The 17,847-nt window shown below is 45.6% G+C and overlaps 4 protein-coding genes across 5 annotated transcripts; 1 reads left to right on the top strand and 3 right to left on the bottom strand.

Annotated features, from left to right (window-relative positions):
• The first annotated feature begins 106 nt into the window (after positions 1-106).
• Positions 107-4,201, top strand: napsa (napsin A aspartic peptidase). The gene is made up of 9 exons (XM_076084940.1): positions 107-286; positions 664-811; positions 1,103-1,226; positions 1,612-1,730; positions 1,872-2,071; positions 2,265-2,387; positions 2,556-2,700; positions 2,845-2,943; positions 3,476-4,201. The coding sequence occupies exons 1-9, from the start codon at positions 219-221 to the stop codon at positions 3,635-3,637; spliced, it is 1,188 nt and encodes a 395-aa protein (XP_075941055.1). The 5' UTR covers positions 107-218; the 3' UTR covers positions 3,638-4,201.
• Positions 4,202-4,292: 91 nt separating this feature from the next.
• mief1 (mitochondrial elongation factor 1) lies at positions 4,293-8,654 on the bottom strand. Its single transcript, XM_076084938.1, has 4 exons — positions 8,508-8,654; positions 8,181-8,361; positions 7,564-7,835; positions 4,293-7,421 (listed from the first exon to the last, which is right to left on the bottom strand). Exons 1-4 carry the CDS (start codon positions 8,652-8,654, stop codon positions 6,582-6,584), a joined length of 1,440 nt encoding a protein of 479 aa, XP_075941053.1. The 3' UTR covers positions 4,293-6,581.
• A 163-nt stretch (positions 8,655-8,817) lies between these two features.
• Positions 8,818-9,967, bottom strand: LOC142943307 (mitochondrial ribosome and complex I assembly factor AltMIEF1-like). Of its 2 annotated transcripts, none has more exons than XM_076084942.1 (2): positions 9,874-9,967; positions 8,818-9,067 (listed from the first exon to the last, which is right to left on the bottom strand). In XM_076084942.1, exon 2 carries the CDS (start codon positions 9,028-9,030, stop codon positions 8,818-8,820), a length of 213 nt encoding a protein of 70 aa, XP_075941057.1. In that variant the 5' UTR covers positions 9,031-9,067; positions 9,874-9,967. The 2 variants fall into 2 exon arrangements, with proteins under 2 accessions (XP_075941057.1, XP_075941058.1); XM_076084943.1 differs by having other exon boundaries at positions 9,767-9,881.
• A 1,918-nt stretch (positions 9,968-11,885) lies between these two features.
• On the bottom strand, positions 11,886-17,559 carry LOC142945270 (uncharacterized). Its single transcript, XM_076086690.1, has 4 exons — positions 17,116-17,559; positions 16,604-17,005; positions 16,112-16,209; positions 11,886-15,889 (listed from the first exon to the last, which is right to left on the bottom strand). Exons 1-4 carry the CDS (start codon positions 17,557-17,559, stop codon positions 12,304-12,306), a joined length of 4,530 nt encoding a protein of 1,509 aa, XP_075942805.1. The 3' UTR covers positions 11,886-12,303.
• Positions 17,560-17,847: the final 288 nt, after the last annotated feature.

Genomic DNA, 17,847 nt, shown 5'->3' with positions numbered 1-17,847 from the left:
GGATGATGACCATGTTGTTCCACCAATAGGAGCACCTCACTGATTATTTCCCTCCAATTGCTGCGCCACAAAACGGGGGAAGCCGAGTAAAGGCGGACTTTGCCGAACGGGCTTTCACTTAGCTTTCTGCGTCAGTTGAAACAGTGACCTGTGAGTTGGTGCGCTCGTTCGTATCAGAAACATTTCAAAAGTGTGTTATTATTTCTACGAGGACAGAAATGACACGGCTGAGGATATTTAGTTTCATCGGGGCGCTGCTGATAACACAAAGCGCCGCCATATTCAGGTAAATACCTTTCATCAGCTGATATTTAGGAAACAAGAGTGAGCTCATATTAACGTTACATTACATCCTATATCATTTCATAGCAGCAGACAAGCGGTCTTTGTTAAATGCAAGTTAATGTGTGCGCGCGCGCGTGTGATAACTTCCTTGTTTTGTTCTTCCTTGGTAACGTTAGTCCCATGTGTTTCCAATTACGTTTTTTTAAGTATTCACCTGCAATAATAGCCCCAGTACAATTGAGATGCCAGCTCCGCAGTTTAAATCGTTACAAACTTCGCTTGAAAGTAAACTCTGTACCAGGAAGCAGTCTTTCACACGCGCGCGTGGTTGCGCGCCCGAGACATTTAATTCAATAATTACGTTTTCCTCATCTGCAGAGTGCCACTTCATAAAACCAGGAGCCTGCGGCGCCTGATGAGCGACAATGGGATGTCTGTGGAGGAGCTCCGGGCTTTAGCGAGGAGCACCGGAGCCCCGGACAGCTCCCCCGCTGTGCCCGCAGAGAGGCTGACCAACTTCATGGATGTATGTCTTCTACTTCAATTAGCAGTTAAAGACCTGATGTCAGCAGAAACTCACTGAGGTTCATAGTGAGCGACTGGGAATGATGGGAGCATTAGATTTGGACATCCCCGGTATCATAGCTTTCCATATTATTGCCTCTGACTTTAAATAACAGAGTGGGCAACCCAGATCAAATACTCTATATTAGTTACACCTGTGCATGCTTTTGGTTTGAACGTTGAATGTCTTCTGCTGCAGATGTAGTGGTGGTTTGCTCAGCAGATCTCAGCGTTTATCGACTTGTCTCCTCAGGCCCAGTACTACGGGGTGATCAGCATCGGCACCCCCCCGCAGGACTTCACTGTGCTGTTTGACACCGGCTCCTCCAACCTCTGGGTGCCCTCCATCCACTGCTCTTTCTTTGACTTGGCCTGCTGTGAGTGACTCATTCAGTGTGAACATCTATCTGTGTATCTGTTGGCCACTTCCCCTTCCCCTTGCTGTATTTACCAAGCAGTAGTGACTAAAATCTCACACTTCTTCTTTTAAATTCCTTTAGAGTTTGCTTTTTATATCTGAAGTATGCATGCTTCAAAGAAGGGGACCCATCAAGGAAACCAGTACAAATTGTTGAGACTCTTAATGATAATTAACTACATTATTACCAGGGGTTGCCAATCAGATTCCAGGGAGGCCCGTGTCACCTGTCTAGCTCTGCTTTCAAACTGTTAATGGTGTATTATCACTAACATTATTTTGCGTACTGAATCCATAAATGCTGTGGAATATCATTTTTGACAGATTGTCCTCTCTCTCGTTAGGGATTCACCATCGCTACAACTCGAAGAAGTCGAACACATTCGTCAAGAACGGCACAGAGTTCTCCATCCGGTACGGCCGAGGCAGCTTGTCTGGCTTCATCAGTGGAGACACCGTCTCTGTGGGTTTGAAAAACACTCACTCACATGACCTCTTCTGTTTAGCGGCATTCCTCAATTATAGCGGTCACGCCATTCCCATCGGTTCATTAAAAGACTTGTTTTTTTGTTTTCATTCGCATTGACGTCTCTCCTCCTCGCAGATTGCAGGGATGCTTGTTCCTGGCCAGCAGTTTGGTGAAGCGGTGAAGCAGCCTGGCATCACATTCGCAGTGGCCCGGTTCGACGGGGTCTTGGGCATGGCCTACCCCTCCATATCAGTAGCCAAAGTCACCCCGGTGTTTGACACGGCCATGGCGGCCAAGCTGCTGCCCCAGAACATTTTCTCTTTCTACATCAGCAGGTTGGTGTCCGACGGAAGCAGCACGGAAGAACGGGCTCCGATTATATTAATAATAATATTCTAATCGGCCAGCTGGAGAATCGCTGCCTTGTGTTTTGGTTTAACTGTTGGTCAGAGAGACCCCCCCCCCCCCATAGCACACATGGTTATTGTTTATGCAGTAAGTCATGTCTGTCCTCCCCCTGTCTCTTAGAGACCCAAAAGCAGCAGTAGGAGGAGAGCTGATGCTGGGTGGGACAGACCCCCAGCACTACACCGGAGACCTGCACTATGTCAACGTCACCCGAAAGGCCTACTGGCAGATCCAAGTGAGCGGGTGAGAAAGAACCCTGTGTGGCTATTGTTATTATTAGAAGGAACTGGAGGTGGGTTCTCACTTTTGTTAAATGAGTGTTCTCCTGGTCTTACAAGCTGCACGGCAACATATTTCTTAGCCGGTATTGGAGGTAACTGGTACCCTTTGTCCCTCCGCCCTGCCCTGCAGAATTGATGTCGGCGACCAGCTGACTATCTGCAAAGCCGGTTGCCAGGCTATTGTCGACACGGGAACATCCTTAATTGTAGGTCCTGTGGAGGAAGTCAGAGCGCTGCACAAAGCCATCGGAGCGCTGCCCCTGCTGATGGGAGAGGTAGAGCTGACGCATAACAAAGCTATGATTGTTCTTGTATCCCAGATGTGACTTTTTAAATGCCTTCACTGGAGCGCTCGCTCACTTTGGGTTTTTGGGACTCTTGAGATCATTCCAGCTCCTCCTCCTCTCCCTCTGCTCTAGTACTGGATCGACTGTAAGAAGATCCCATCCCTCCCCGCCATCGCCTTCAACATTGGAGGCAAGATGTTCAACCTGACTGGAGAGGATTATATCGTGAAGGTAGATTCACTCATGGATGACCTTTTTAATTTAATTAAGTCACTGCTAGTCATATAAACCAATTATTAAAAGGGGTTTACTTACCAACAATGCATTAATTTATCCTTTTACAACAAGTGGTTGTGTAGCGAAAGACGGCTTATTCTCCTGAGCCATAGACTTCCACTGTTTATTACAGAACGCATCAATGAGTCACAGCATTGCACTGTGTGATGTGTCCCTTACTTGAAGAACATGGGCGTTGTAGTTCATTTAGACGGATTAAAGCGCTTCATGGGATTTGATAACAGCTAAAGCACATTGCCAGCCTTCGCCTTTTTTAAATGTTCAGTTTTGTTGATTTGTCTCATTATATAGTTGAGTTTTAAGGCATGGGCTTGATGTATTGGTCTGCATTATATTGACAGGTGTCTTAATATTCTATCTCCTTGGTGTATTGAGATATTATTCAGACACACTTGGGTTAAACGTGTGACCCAATCTTTTACTTTTGCAAAACTGAAAACAAACGACTTTCTCCTCTTTGCTGCAGGAGACTCAGATGGGTTCATCGATCTGTCTGTCGGGCTTCATGGCCATGGATATCCCGCCCCCCGCCGGGCCCCTGTGGATCCTGGGAGACGTGTTCATCGGGACGTACTACACCGTGTTCGACCGGGCCGCCGATCGTGTGGGGTTTGCCACGGCCAAGTAGTTCACTGAACAGTGTGTGAAACATGTTGCACTTCTCCTTTTCTAGCACTATTTGTGATTTTTCTCAAGGTTGCACCGAGCAACACTAAATTTCGTCATAAACGTTCAGTTATTTCATTTGCAGCAATCGAAAGCATTGAGTGGTTGCTGAACATCACTGAAGAACCTGGCTTGCCACATAAATATCTTGCATTTGCTTGGAATAATGAGGTTTCCATGAGAATTTTAGCAAGGAGGGAGGCTGTTTTGTCCCACTGAACAGAGTCCATCGAGTCCTTATTGAACCGCTTAACTCGGATTCTTGCACTTGTCTGTGAAGTTGCTTTTGATTTAATCAGACCGATGCATTGTGACATATTTGTGCCGTTTACTTTTTGTAATGTAGATGCTTGGGCAGAAATGCAATTTAATTTTGCGATGGAATTTTGTTTCATTCCTAACATTCCCAGTTGCCGTCTAATGATGGATATTATAATCGGAGCTGCTTTTGTACACCGGCGGTATCTCAGCAATGTGAATTTTATACCAAACGTCACTGAATAAAACTCGATTTGTCAAACTTTGATTCGATTTGTTAACTCTGATCTTTCATCATGTAACAGTAAGTCTTTAACACTCGATCCTTAAAAAAAATAAAAACCAAGCACAGATCAAACTACAGAATGTAACTTAATATTTAATGAAGTATACAAAGTGCTGCTCGGTTCAACTCCAGAGCTGAACTGGAAAAAAAAAAAAAAGCTGGGGAAGAATACACAGCATGCAACAGAATATGGCTCGTATGAACTCCACAAGATAGAGGTCGTGATCTACTTTGGGTTTTCGTTTTACAACATTACGAATGTGGCACAGTGAATCTCCTCCCTTCAGCACAGCAGCCATTTGTAGCATGAACTAGGTCTGCAGAGGAAGACTCTTAATATGCAAACAAAGTTACTGTGGATTCACTTTAGATCAGCACATCCACAACAAAGCACAATAAGTGACGCTTTACATGTTGAATGGATGCAAATAAATAGTCTGCTCTTATTTTGGTTACAAATGTACAATAAATACAAAAATAGTCACCTGTTTCTCAGTTATCTGGATGATTATTTAACTGAATGATCAACAGGACTAAACAAATCCCTCCGTATTGAACACTACAAACTGAGGGGACACTTGCTCCACATCACTGCATTTCATTTTCATTCTAAGGATAAATGTAAGAGCAACCGCGTGGTTATTTTGGACATGTTTCGGGTTATTCAGAGTCTGGCAGCTATTGTTGTAGTGACTCCGCTTACTGTCTCCTGCACCGAAGCTGCTTTTATATAACTGAGGATTTGTGAGTTGATCCCTCTCAATCAGATCATGATCTCAGAGGTTAGCACCTGTAATCTAACAATACACGTAGACCGGACAAGCCTGCACCACCACCACCACCACCGCTCATGTTGGTGCCGAACACGTCATGTAGCAGCAGCCCGTCCTGTGTGTCGAGGCCTCTCTTACGTGTCTGGCTACCTGCTCCAGACAGACCGCGCACCTATACATGGATCAGGTTTAATGTGGACGGGAACAGGTGTGCACACAGAGACACAGATAACAAACTACAGAGGTAACGAGCTCCGTGCTCTCACTGCAATCAGGCCAGGAAGTGAATACTGAGAGGAATATTGAGTTATGACCATGTTTACAGCAGTGTATTGCTGAGAAATAGATGCTGAAAAACTGAAGTGTCCCGTCAATACTGAAGGAAATGACCTCGAGGGAAAGAGAGGAACTAAAATTTAAATTGAAGCAAAAAACAGTAGACAAAAGCACTTTCAAAATGTCCCACTGAGACATTTTTGACCAACTTACAAACATTTGACAGTGCAAAATAACCCGTGACGGAGGTCGTGAAATAATTATTTTTTTAAATGAGGTAAAGCACATTAGGCCTGTGCACCAAAGCAACAAATGTGAGACTGAAGAACCTCTTTTTCATAAACAAAGAGCAGCTCTGTATTAGACGGGCGGACAGTCACATGAAGATCTTTTCCGTTCTCACCAAAATAAGTGTGCGAGAAAATGGTGGCGCTGTATTGTTCAAATGTCATGATCACGGACAAATCAAACGTTTCCATAAATAGTAACACGTTCCGAACTCTACATCCGATTCATAGTTGAACGGTGGGAAATATTACAAATAGACAACATATAACTCATTGTATATTGCGGTTCTAGATTTAGGTAGACAACACATGCAAGCCACACACATTCCCATCACAGCCCGTCTGTTTTCAAAGATCCCTGGAAATATGGACAGCGTACATTCTGCACGCAGCCACTGTATTAATGAAGTTATTCAAACTGAACTCTAGCAGTATTTCATATTATGTGCGGTAACAAAAAAAGGAGCATGAACAGACGGTTAACTTGTCTCTTTGGGCTGATCAACAATTTATTAGCTTTTAGGTTGGCATACACACAATCAACGTCACACCCTATCCCTCCACACAGTGGCTTGGACACATCTCAAAACAGAGGAATAGACATGTAACCCTCTCCAGCAGGTTAAAAAGAGCTCAGAAAGGATGCAGGCGTACATTTTGACACGGACCAACCAATGCAGCTCATTAGAACCCGGCGGCACGTCTAACCTTAACTTCATTAATACAATGGCTTTAGTGAGAGCCATGCTGTCCCATGGGCCTCCACTTTCAAAGATTAAAATAGTATTTGCATGATGACACCACATGCAGCTTTTAAGTCAAGGCTCACGCGGATCTCGAGACTAAGTAACTGCTACTACTTTCTCACTGACGGCATTTAAGACTGAAGAGAACGAGGATGATTCCATGCTGCTGTTTTTTTCTCCCCAGGAACCTCATTATTGCTTGAGGTCACCATTGCCCACTAAACAGTGGTTGACGTTTCATTGCCGCGTTGCTGTATAGTGACGTTGTTGCACGAGGTTGTCAGGGATGGGGCGGCTGGGCCACAGCAGTCCTCAGCAGCTCCTCTGGATCCGAGAGGGCGCAGTAGAGCGTGTACCCCAGCTCGTCCACTTCCTGTTCAGTCAGCTCACAGAATAAGTTAACTTTAGGGCTGAGGGCGCACAGCAGCCTCCCCGACTCTAGATGTCCCACTAGTGCTCGGAGCAGCTGCAGGAAGCGGTCGGCCAGCGCCTCCTGGGTCCAGTCGCCTTCTTTTGCGCAGAGCAACAAGATGGCGTTGGTGAGCTGGCTGGCGTTGAGCCGGTTCAGGGCGGGGTTGAGCTTGCACACGGTCTTGGCCAGCTTCAGGCAGGCGCATCGGCAGCCTCCGTCCTCCTGGTCCAGGGCCCTGAGTCGTGCCGTCTCAGCCACGCGGAAGCTCTGCCGCCACAGGTTTCCGTGCCGCTCTGCGGCAAGTCGGTGCGGTTTAGCGATCAGCGAGGTTCCGTCCTCCATCACGAGTAATGGTAGGAAGTCCACGTTTAGTTTCCGGTCCGTTTCGTACTGCACCTCCAGGGTCAGTGTTTCCGAGGGAACCACGGGACGAATGATGTAGTCGAGGACGCTCCCTATAGCTGGCCAGTTGATGGAGCCGGCCACAAGCTTGTCAAAGACCTCGAGGACCGATTTAGGGGAGAGGTAGCCTCCGACCATGCAGCGGTCCCAGTAGCTGCTGCTCCGCGGGAAATACTCCAGATTCTCCCTGCGGACGAGCCAGAAACCAGGAACATTCATGATGGTGTCCTCCCCGGGGATGGACGACCACAGGTTCTTCTCCAAGATAAGAGGCACCATGAGCTGGGCGTGGTCCGCTGTCACCACCTAAAAAGATGGAGAAAAGGGGATAAAGCAGAGAAAAGCACGGCAAGCTGAAGATTTTTACAAACCAACGGCTTTCTCGGCTCAGAGTTGAAATTAAGATTCTTTTGTCTCAAAGTAGGATCAGATGTAAGTAACCTCTTACCTGCAGGTCATCATACAGACTGCCACTCAGGTACATCTCTCTGAGAGGCATGTCGGGCAGTTTGGCGTGGAGGAACACTCGGAGTTCGGCACAGATGTCCAACGCAGCCCTCCGTGCCACGGCCTGCTCCTCGGTCGGGATGTTTACGTTATTTTGGTAGAACTCCCACAGATGTTCCTGCAGCGACAGACGCATTCGGGCCCGCTGCAGGTCTGACTGAGTGGCGCCGCTGCCTCCCACGGCAGCTCGACCCACAGCCCTCCGCATACAGTCTGGGGAGATTAGAAGCGGTTTAAAGTTTTGAAAAAGGAGGTAGTGGGCAAAGTTGAAAAAGACATGAGAGGCACGGGTTCAAAAGATGAATCTACAAATACTAAATCAAGGGGCTTCTACCGTATTTGAGAAAGGTTCAACTACATCACATCAAACTAATGTAAAACAGCTGGCGGACTAACAACTGCACTACAGGGACCCGAGACCCACTGTAAAGAAAGAGCAAGAATCCTCCAAATAGGCCGTCTGTCAACAAATAAAATGACAGCTGGCTGAAAGTCAAAACCACAAAACAGGCATGTCAATACCGCACGATACAACATGGTAAACACATGTTTCCTCACCTGGTTCAAAAGCATGTGAGGAAGTGGGCAGAGACTGTAGCGACCGGCTAACTGTGGACTTCATGTCATGGTTGAGTACCCGTGGCGACGAACCCATCCAGGCGGGCTCCTCCCAGCTTCTCTTTCCAGTCGGCTCGATATTGGTGGGGCTGGTGGGCGCGCTTATGGCCCGGTCATACATCTGCACAACAAAGACTTGTTGTGAGCACATCGTTCACGGCGGTATGGACGCTGCAGTAAGAGCTTTTCACTCCCCCGTCATCACACGTGGGAGTGGAAGGGCGAGAAGATAAAGAACCGTTGGGAGATAAATCGCCGCTCACTTACTCTTTTGACAGCAAGCGTCGCAATGCCGAGCATGGCCGCTCCTCCCACTCCCAGCACAAGCTTGGCATTGGAAAGCACGAAGTCAATGGCTGTGCCAATCCCATTGTCATCTTTCTTCCCTTTGCGGTCTCCGTTCACCCCCGCCATCCTACCACTGAGAACAGAGGAGACAAAGACAGAGAGTGAGACAGGAGGACTTTGTTCTGTTGCTTAGTTCAGAGGCACTGATTGAATATTGAAACCCACCTACGTGATACACCTCCAGATGATCTTTGAACCACCTGCAGATGACCCGGGACCCCTTCCCCCCCTACATAAGCCCACCCAACCGGCTGTTGAGGAAGAACTGGCCCCTCGTCAGCGCGTCCTCCTTATCTTCGGGTATCGTCAGGGCTTGGCAGCGGCGAAACTCGCGAGCCACGGCGCGGCGGTAGTAATTGCGGTCAGTGTACTGAAGGTGACGCCCTGCTTGGAGCAGCGCCCGGTACAGCTCCAGCACGGCACTGCGAGACCAGCCACCCATTAGGGACTACACATGGAGAGGGGGGACACCCTGGCTCCTGGGGAAATGAGAGCAGAAAGTCATGTGATGAAGGAACCGACGGGAGAGATGGCAAAGCTGCATCATTTGTTTTGGATGCAATGAGCGAATAGGATGACACAACCGTATCTATAATGTTAGAAAGGTCATAGAAAGCATTTAGAAATCATAAAGAAGGCTTGGGTTAAGTTACCTGCCTCTCACTCTTGGTTGATTATCACTATTAGTATTTAGGTATACAAAAAGAAAAACATCATCCCAAAATTCATCCATGACTAATGCAGCAATTATTTTTGTCCAATCTGTCTCTGCCTTTAGAGAAAAGTAGGTAATTTATTAAATTTACATTTAAGAGCAAGCCACCTTTTTAACAAAAGGTTTAAAACTAGTTGCTTTGTATGTCGTCTGTTGGAGAGCACCAACGGTTCACACTGTCGGCTAACGTTAGTAGAGACTGTAATGCTGGTTAATGTTAGCAACCATCCAAATGTGACCACGGAGCTTAACAGCGTGGCTCTCTGTCTCCCTTATTTCTAACTACTGTTATGTGACTATTGACTCTACCCGCCGTGAAATACTGGAATTGTAATCTGCCGAGGTTCATTCAGTCTTGAGAAAATGGCTGTCTTAGTGGAAAGTCACACATTCACTCACTCTTGATTAGCACGTTAGCTTAACACGCTAACTAGCTGTAAGGCTACGAAAGCCCTGACCTTACCTTTAGCCAGCCTTATTGACAAGACACACTCACAGAAAAAGTGCAGAAGATAAGGTGGAAGCAAGAATACAAATAGACAAACTATGAAAAAAAACGCAGAAACCTACGTTTCAGAAATTAGACCAGAGATGATTATTATGTCTTCTGCTTCAGATAGCGGTAGGGCTCATCTCAAGCCGGGGGTCAGATCCGATAGTGACAACCGGAAACAGATAGTTGACTACTCACATACTACATCCGGGTTATTTTAATTGTATAACAATACATTTTACAATTTGATAAAATTGATTTATTATTACTCTACTCCTGTACTATTCTTTACTAATTATCTGTTTGCCACATCTGATAGATTTTACAGGAAGCATTCAAGAATTGTGAAAATCATGTTTGTGTCTGTGTATCGTAGACTTTTTATGATAAAAGAATTACTTCTGGTTGTTGCTACGATCAATTAATATAAAGTGAGACTGTGATATAGACTGAGAGTGTTATGGTCATTGTTTTTAGAAAAAATACTTCATGGTTCACCTGAAATATCATGATATCCTGCAAGTTAATTACAACAGATTACGGTCTATAAAAATGAAGAGCTACACAATTGAGCATCCTGCACAGTTTTTCTATTTTCACCACACAAATGTTGCCAGATGGTGTTACTGTTCAGATGTCATATCAGGTGGTTAATGCTTAAATATACAACTCCACCATGCCAACGATGTAAATGGTTTACAGTACAAAATGTGTTTGGTATAATAGTCAACATAATGTCCCTTAAGGATGGAAATGTTGGGTCTTATGGTGTTTATTTCATATCAGACGGTCACATGGAAATCACAGGCCAGAGAGGTTTGAACCTGTAGGACCCATACTGTTGGACTTGCTATGTGGGATTTTTTTCATAAACATTGTCTTGATATTTGATGGAATAGAGGGAACCAACCTTATGCAAAAGTTGAATTTCAGTTTCAATGGAAGCCTTTGCAACGTTACCTTGAGGAGGCATGATGTGTTTGGGATGAGCGACATCTTCAGAGCTTCAAACATTCTTCATGAGGTGAAAGGAGCAATGCTGCTGAGCCATTTTCTGGAGTTCACTGGCCATGTTTTGTATCAACATATCAACATTCATGTTAAACTTGTATTATTATGAGCATCTCACCCTTCATAGATGTGTTTCTTTTTTTAAAACATTGTTTCACCTTTGACCAGAAACCTGCTTTACGGGGTATTTATGAATGTTAACATTCGTATTTGTGTGTGTGAGCAAAATTGTGTGTGCATTCTTAATTAGTGAAACAATTTGGCCCAAACCATTATATTTCAATGCAAATATTGTACAGTTTTTAAAGCAAAAATACAAATGATCATCTTTTAAGTTTTTAATTATGATCTGAACATTCTGTAACATCAGAGTGTTGGTGGTAATGGTGACCCAACTTTACAGATCAATGCAGAGTTCCAGCACTTTCAGCATATTGGTCATGCATGCAACAGTGACACACTGATAAGTTGTTGTGAAATGATATTGACCAATCAGATCTGTAGTCATTTAAAATAATTACTTAACATTAGACTGAAATGCAGTGTTTCAATGCTTTCTCTCATCGAAAATGTCATGCCTGTTTCACCTCTGACCAGACCAGCATCCCTGTTGGTGGGGTTGGGTGTGGTAAAAAGTGCCCTTGAATTGGTGAAAGATGAGCTTGTTTTCTTTGAAATGTGGTGCCAAGAAACAATCATAAATCTCTTTACCAATGTCACACTATCCTGTCATTCATTATCATCAAATTAAAATGGTGCATTTACACACAAACACACACACACATACAATTATACACATACAAATATTTTATCTTTGTGATATTTCTCCCTGTGCCTAGGGACCTATGATGGTCTGAGATCACCATGATCGGAGGTTTTATGGAACAGGTCCCATTGACCTTGTCAGTAATACATCCAGATGGTGCCTGAGAGCTGCATCAATAAGAAGAGGAATGAAACATAATGCATATTTCATAATGCATATTTCACAGAAATTCTTTATATACAAAAACTGTTATAAAACAATGCAAAGAATTTGATTGCATTAATGATAGTACACCATTTAAGGACTTAAACAAATATTTTCTTTCATGTTATCGGTACATAGTTTGAAAAATTGTCAATTTGCAGTTACAAAGATGCAAAAGCTTTACCACTATGAAATGAAACCAACTCTTCAATGTTAACATTTAAGAAACAACTGCTTATTTCCTTCCTGTAACCTCAAATTCAACTCCTCTAATACCTCCATTATTTAGAAACACGGGTACAAGGTTTAGATAAGATTAAGGACTGTGGAAAGTTTTCCCTAGGACTGGACAATACAATAAATATCACTGGTGATGATTATAAGACACTAAAAGCTAGATAAAAGACCAAAGATCTGGATTAATCACGCATTTTATGGTTAAAATCCATAGGGTATGTTTCTCGTTGGCCCCATTATTACAAGTATATCACATCTAAGGGCCTGCAGACTTGTGGAGTACTTTTGATCAGGGCATGTACTTCATTCCTTTCATCCTTGGAATGATATGTATATCTCTGATGTCATCATGCTGAAGCAGCCAACACAAGTAGCGCTCCGTCCCCATGCCCCATCCACTGGTGTGGAGTGGTTTCACTTGCCGCATGTCAATGTACCATTTGTAGGACTGCTCTGGCACTGCATGGTGCCTGAGGGCCTCTTTTACCATCTCTGGGGTGGAATGACGTTCGCCGAGACCCAGAGTCTCACCCAGCCCCAGGAGAAGGTCAGCGGCTTTTGCTTTGCACCGCCCAGTGCCCTCCACATAGGCCTGGTAGAAGGGAACCCCTAGATGGTCCATCTCAGTCAGCCAAACGGCACCTTCATATTTCTCTATCAAAACCCGCTCTCCTTTGCGTGTCAGCTTTCTGCCAAACTGCGGCTGGCCATCTTGTACCCACTCTAAGCAGTCAGCGGAGGGCATCATGGGAATGGCCTGGTCCAAAGGGACTCTTGGGAGAGGAGTTTTTCCATCCAGCTTACTCAGCATGGCTTTGACATGGGTAAGGGTCCCGGCAGTGTTGAGGATCATATCGGAGTGTTTCTTCAACATGGACTTGGTGAGATGAGCCAAGTATCCTTCTGCTGTAGAAATAGCTTTGTCCATGCCACCCAACAGTTCACACTCCACATGGTAGAACTGGTTCAAGTGAGTGGCATCAGGATCTTCCCCTCTGAAGCTGGAAGATATGTAGTACGTCCCCGGCAGGTTCTCCTGGAAGCGAAGGAAGTATTCAAGTACAAATTGCATTGAGTCAGCCAGGTAGATGTCCTGGCCCAGCAGGTTAACAGAAACTGGTTCTGAGTCCGATCCTAAGCCCATTGGTGAGGAGATGGTGTCTGTGGTCAGAGGAGTTAGAGCGTAGGAGTACTGGCAGGAAGAGTGGAAATATTCCACTGTGCTGTGGAAGAGAGTGTTTTGAATCTGGAACAGGTTGCGATACCACTGGCTCTTGATGGCAAGTGTGGAGTGAGACTGAGGGTCTTGCCATGAGTGAGAAGGCCTGCAGTGGGTGATTTTTGAGTGGATCCCTTTGAGGGCCTCGGGGTCAGCAGCTGGGCCATCCAGTGATGACACATATCCAGGGTAGCTGTGGAAGAACTCTGGTTGCAGATCAGCAGGCCTAGTGCCATCTGGTGAGGGTAACAGAGGGATAAGCTTGGCATGGGCATAATCAATCTCAAGGCCCTCAAAGATCAGTGCAACTCCTCGAGCTCTCATCCCCTCTTCCAGTAGTCTGGCAACTTTATAAGTGGCTAAGATCAGTGCTTTGTAGTCAGCTTCCTCCAGTTTGAAGATGTCACTGGACAGTTGTTTGCGTGGCACCACAATGGTTAGTCCAGGAGTGTTTGGGTACGGTGTCAGGAAGGCAACATGCTCACTGTCCTCCCACACTCTCCACTGTTGCTGCTCTCCACGTACAATACGACTGAACAGGTTATCATTGGAAGGGTCTCCACAGAAGTCAAAGCAAGACGGTGCATTTGGTGTTGGCAGTCCGCTTCTAATCTTGGCTTGAACCTGACTCAGTGCCTCATCATCCCAGCGTGGGCCACTTTTTGAGGTGCAGTAGCGAGGATCGTGAGTTCCGAATTCCTCTTCATTTGCAAGATGGGGCTGCCAGTTTGGCTCTAGGCCATGAAGAGGAAGCACTCTGATTTGTGCTGGCTGATCAGGGGTTGGATTGAAAACCAAGGCACAGCGCTGCACTCCCAACCTTTCACATAGCAAGCTTGACACAGCTCTTGCTCCTTGTAGCATAGCCATAAAATCAGGTGTAGCCAACTGGAAGATGCTTCTTGCCCCGCTAAGAGTTTTTCTGGTCAGAATGGTTGACCCAGGGATCCAGGGCTTGGGATCAAGGTAGGCAACCAGATCATCTGTTCCCCAGATCACATAAGAGAAGCTGTTGAGGGGCCTGAGGACCTCTACACGTGAAATGCCATCAATCATTGAGGCCACAAACATTACACCAGCATTTGTTTCAATAGTGGCATCACCTTTAGTGTCCAAAGCAATGATTCCTGCACAGATCCCATTTAGATTTTCAGCTATCACTTCTCTACATGCCTGCCGAAGGCTATAGCCAGTGTGCTGATAGAGACTGGCTATTTTCTGTGCAACTGTGTGCCTCAGAAATACATCTCCATCTCCAGAGCAGGTAATAGCTAACTTGTCATCAGCATATATTCCTGCCCCTACTACTGCTGTATCCCCAACTCGCCCTTTCAGCTTTCCGACCAACCCACCTGTGGAAGATGCAGCAGCTAACCCACTCCAGCGATCCAAGGCCACAGCTCCAACTGTCTGAGGGTGATTCTTTTTTGAGGTCTTTCCATCATTGAGCTTTGCAGTTAACTGTCTGTGACGTATGTCAGTGTAGAAATACTCAGCCCCAACAGGCTTCTCTTTCTCCTCCAACCCTTTCAGAAACTCCTCAGCCCCATCTCCCACAATGAGTGAATGTGAGCTTTTCTCCATGACACATCTTGCTGCTTTTATGGGGTTCTTCACACTTTGCACACAAGCAACAGATCCTGACCTCATTGCATTGCCATCCACAATGGTTGCTTCCATTTCAATTTTGCCATCTTTGTTGAATACTGAGCCTTTGCCTGCATTGAACAAGAAGCAGTCTTCCAGAGCTTCTACTGACTTCTGAACTGCGTCCACACTCCTTCCACCTTGTTGAAGCACTTGAGATCCAAGGGTTAAAGCCGTCTGTAGAGCAAACTCAATAACCCCAATCACGTCAGTGTTCAGCATCATCTCCTCTCCAGCACCACCATGGATCACCAGAGTGTAGTCTGTGCTCATGCCAGAGGTGGAGTCAACACAGGTTTTGTCCTTGTCCTGGCTCCCTGGGCAGTGGTTTGTCTCTCCATTCATATTCTTAGTTGGACTCTGATTCAGTGGATGCTCCAGGGCTCCCATTTGGTATGCAATGGCATATCTAACAGCTAGAAGCATCACTAACTTCAGGTTTATCTTCAGGCTTTCTTGAAGCTTCTCCAATCCCAAAGCAAAGCTCCCTTTCCCATTAAGTACTATGCGAACCTTGTCTCTCTTCCCAAGGTAGGTTACAGCCAGCTGATCTTGGGCATAAACATTCCCTACTCCACATTCTGCGCCCTCCATTAGATCTGTACCTGTGAGGTACACAGATGGACATCCAAAAGGGTCTAGGTACTTCTTCAGTGGGTTGTCAGATGGCAACAATCGACGCAAGGCAGCTAGGTGGGGACCAACTCCTTTACCACTTTTGGTGTTTTTGATGAGGCTCTTATGCTCCAAAAATGCAACATGAAACAATCGTAGGAGTTCAGGCGTGTATTGGATTGTGTTATCTGAGGCAATGCAAGACGCCAATGCGCCTACTAACTTGTAGGAATGCATGGTGATGGAGTATGTAGGATCACAACGCCCATGTTCGTAGTGACGCATATGGGTAGGTGTGACAAGTATATGCTTGGCAGCAGACTCCCCAACAGTCTTCCTCAGGGAAAGCTGCAAAGAGAAGTTAATCCAAGCATCATAGAGGCCTCTCTGCCCTCTGAGAGTAGAAAAGACATCAGGATAGGCCGACACATCAAAAGTGAGAACTGGATGTTTTGCTTTTAAGTCAGGACTCATCTTGGGTATATTTACTGCTTGCAAGGGGAATGGTAGGGAAGTTGGACAAACAGAATTTACATTGTTTACCGTAACAGACCCATTAACATTTTCTTTGTCCTTTTGGACAAGGTTTAAGTCAGCAGTCTCAGACAGATTGTACACATGCTCAGTTATGAGCCCTGCCACCATCCCATCCACAGCACTGTGCTCAAACACCATCCCAGCTGTGCTGTCGTTGAATACAACCAGGTTCACCACCTGTCAAAAAATATAGAAATAAAGATCGGTTGATTCTTTTAGTCCATTGAAAATCATTGAGCACTGCAACCTCTGACCACATTTAGTCTAATCGTGGAATTCATACATTTCTTTACTTTAAAATTTTAGCACTTTTCAAAATCAAAGCATTTTACTACCTTAGCTTGTTAATGTCCACTTTTGAGACTGGATGTCCAAGTGGCAGATATGCTGACCTGTATTCACTTTTGATGAGCTGCAATTAAATATCTGGTTGTAAATTGAATGAACTGAGCTTTTCTCTGAAAGTGTAACTGAATTATTTTGAATAAAGTGGTACTTTGGTTGTGTATACATGAACCCTGGTATAAATCATGTGATATGTTAAAATTGTTGTCCAGATTCTACCCAATACCTTGTCATAGTATCTCAGACATGGACGGTCTCCTCCTCCTCCCAGCCTCACTGCATTGAGGATATCAGCCAGTTCAGAGGGAGTGTTACAGTCTTCCAGACAGAGCGTCAGCACGGCACTCTCCATCAGCCCCAGGGATGCCGCTGCGTCCCCTCCTTGTCCCAGGATCTCTTCCCTGGTGGCAGCCCAGACTTTGCGCTCCAGAGCCGAGAGGCTGCAAATAGCAGAGGGATCATTCTGTTTTCCTGCACTGGGTTGGTCCATCACCTGAACCAGCTGGTTGTAGATGTCAATGAACTGTCGAGCAAAAACCGGCCCACCAGTGCTGGGACGCCCCAGTATGTCAACAGGGAACACACCTCCAACACAGGTGACGATAGCGTGGAGGCTATCTGGGTAGACCTGGAAATAACAAAGTTTCAGATTAGAAATGGAGCAGACCTGACATATGTGTAATTAATAACCTTTTCATTTAGTTTTAATCTTACCAGTTATCTCACCAGTAATCTTACCTTAATCTCATCTCGACTCTTTCCAGGAATCCGGCTGGCAGCGAATACCTCAGACTGCTGTGTGCGCTCCATGGGCACATTGCCCTCCAGTAACATGGGCTCACTGTACAGCTTTGCTGCTGCCCAAAGCAGAGCGGCTGCCCTCCCCAGCTGGGTACATTTATTTGATTTTGAAGGAAGAAGAACGACAGGGAGGGCAGTGGAGGTGGGCAGGGGATCAGTGCAAGACAGCAGACCTCTCTTGAACTGCTCAGTCACCCAATTCTCTTGGCCTGAAGCAATAGCAGACAATTTTTTCTGGGCCTCTTGAAGGAGCTCCCTCTGCTGTTCCAGCGTAGTTTTGAACTCTGGGTAAAGGTCAGGACCTAAAGTGAGCTGCAGGACACGGCTCACTTCTTGCAAGGTGACATCCAACTCTGGAACAGGGTAGTTGAGAAGGGTCATCCTGTTGTTATGGAAGAGGCTTAATAGAGAAGGAGAAAAATAGAGAAATAATGAATGGTGATCCCAGGTACTGTTCTTTTATAGGACTGTGCATTGTAGCTGCAACAGACTGAGAAACGAAGAACACAGAAAAGGAAAACCATGCACCTACATGTTAAGTGTATAACATATAGAGTGCTGCAGGGATAATGTAATTTTGTAGGCCAACCCAGGAAGTTAGCATCGTATTGGTTCCCTGGACAAAAAGCCAATGAGATTTTTATTAATTGGATTTTGGATTACTGCAGA

Source organism: Anarhichas minor, unplaced genomic scaffold (genome assembly GCF_050575085.1).
Source record: "Anarhichas minor isolate MPS153535 unplaced genomic scaffold, ASM5057508v1 ptg000007l, whole genome shotgun sequence".
NCBI classification, from domain to species: Eukaryota; Metazoa; Chordata; class Actinopteri; order Perciformes; family Anarhichadidae; genus Anarhichas; species Anarhichas minor.
The sequence above is the reverse complement of the archived record's forward strand: the minus strand, read 5'-3'. Positions and strand labels throughout refer to the sequence as shown.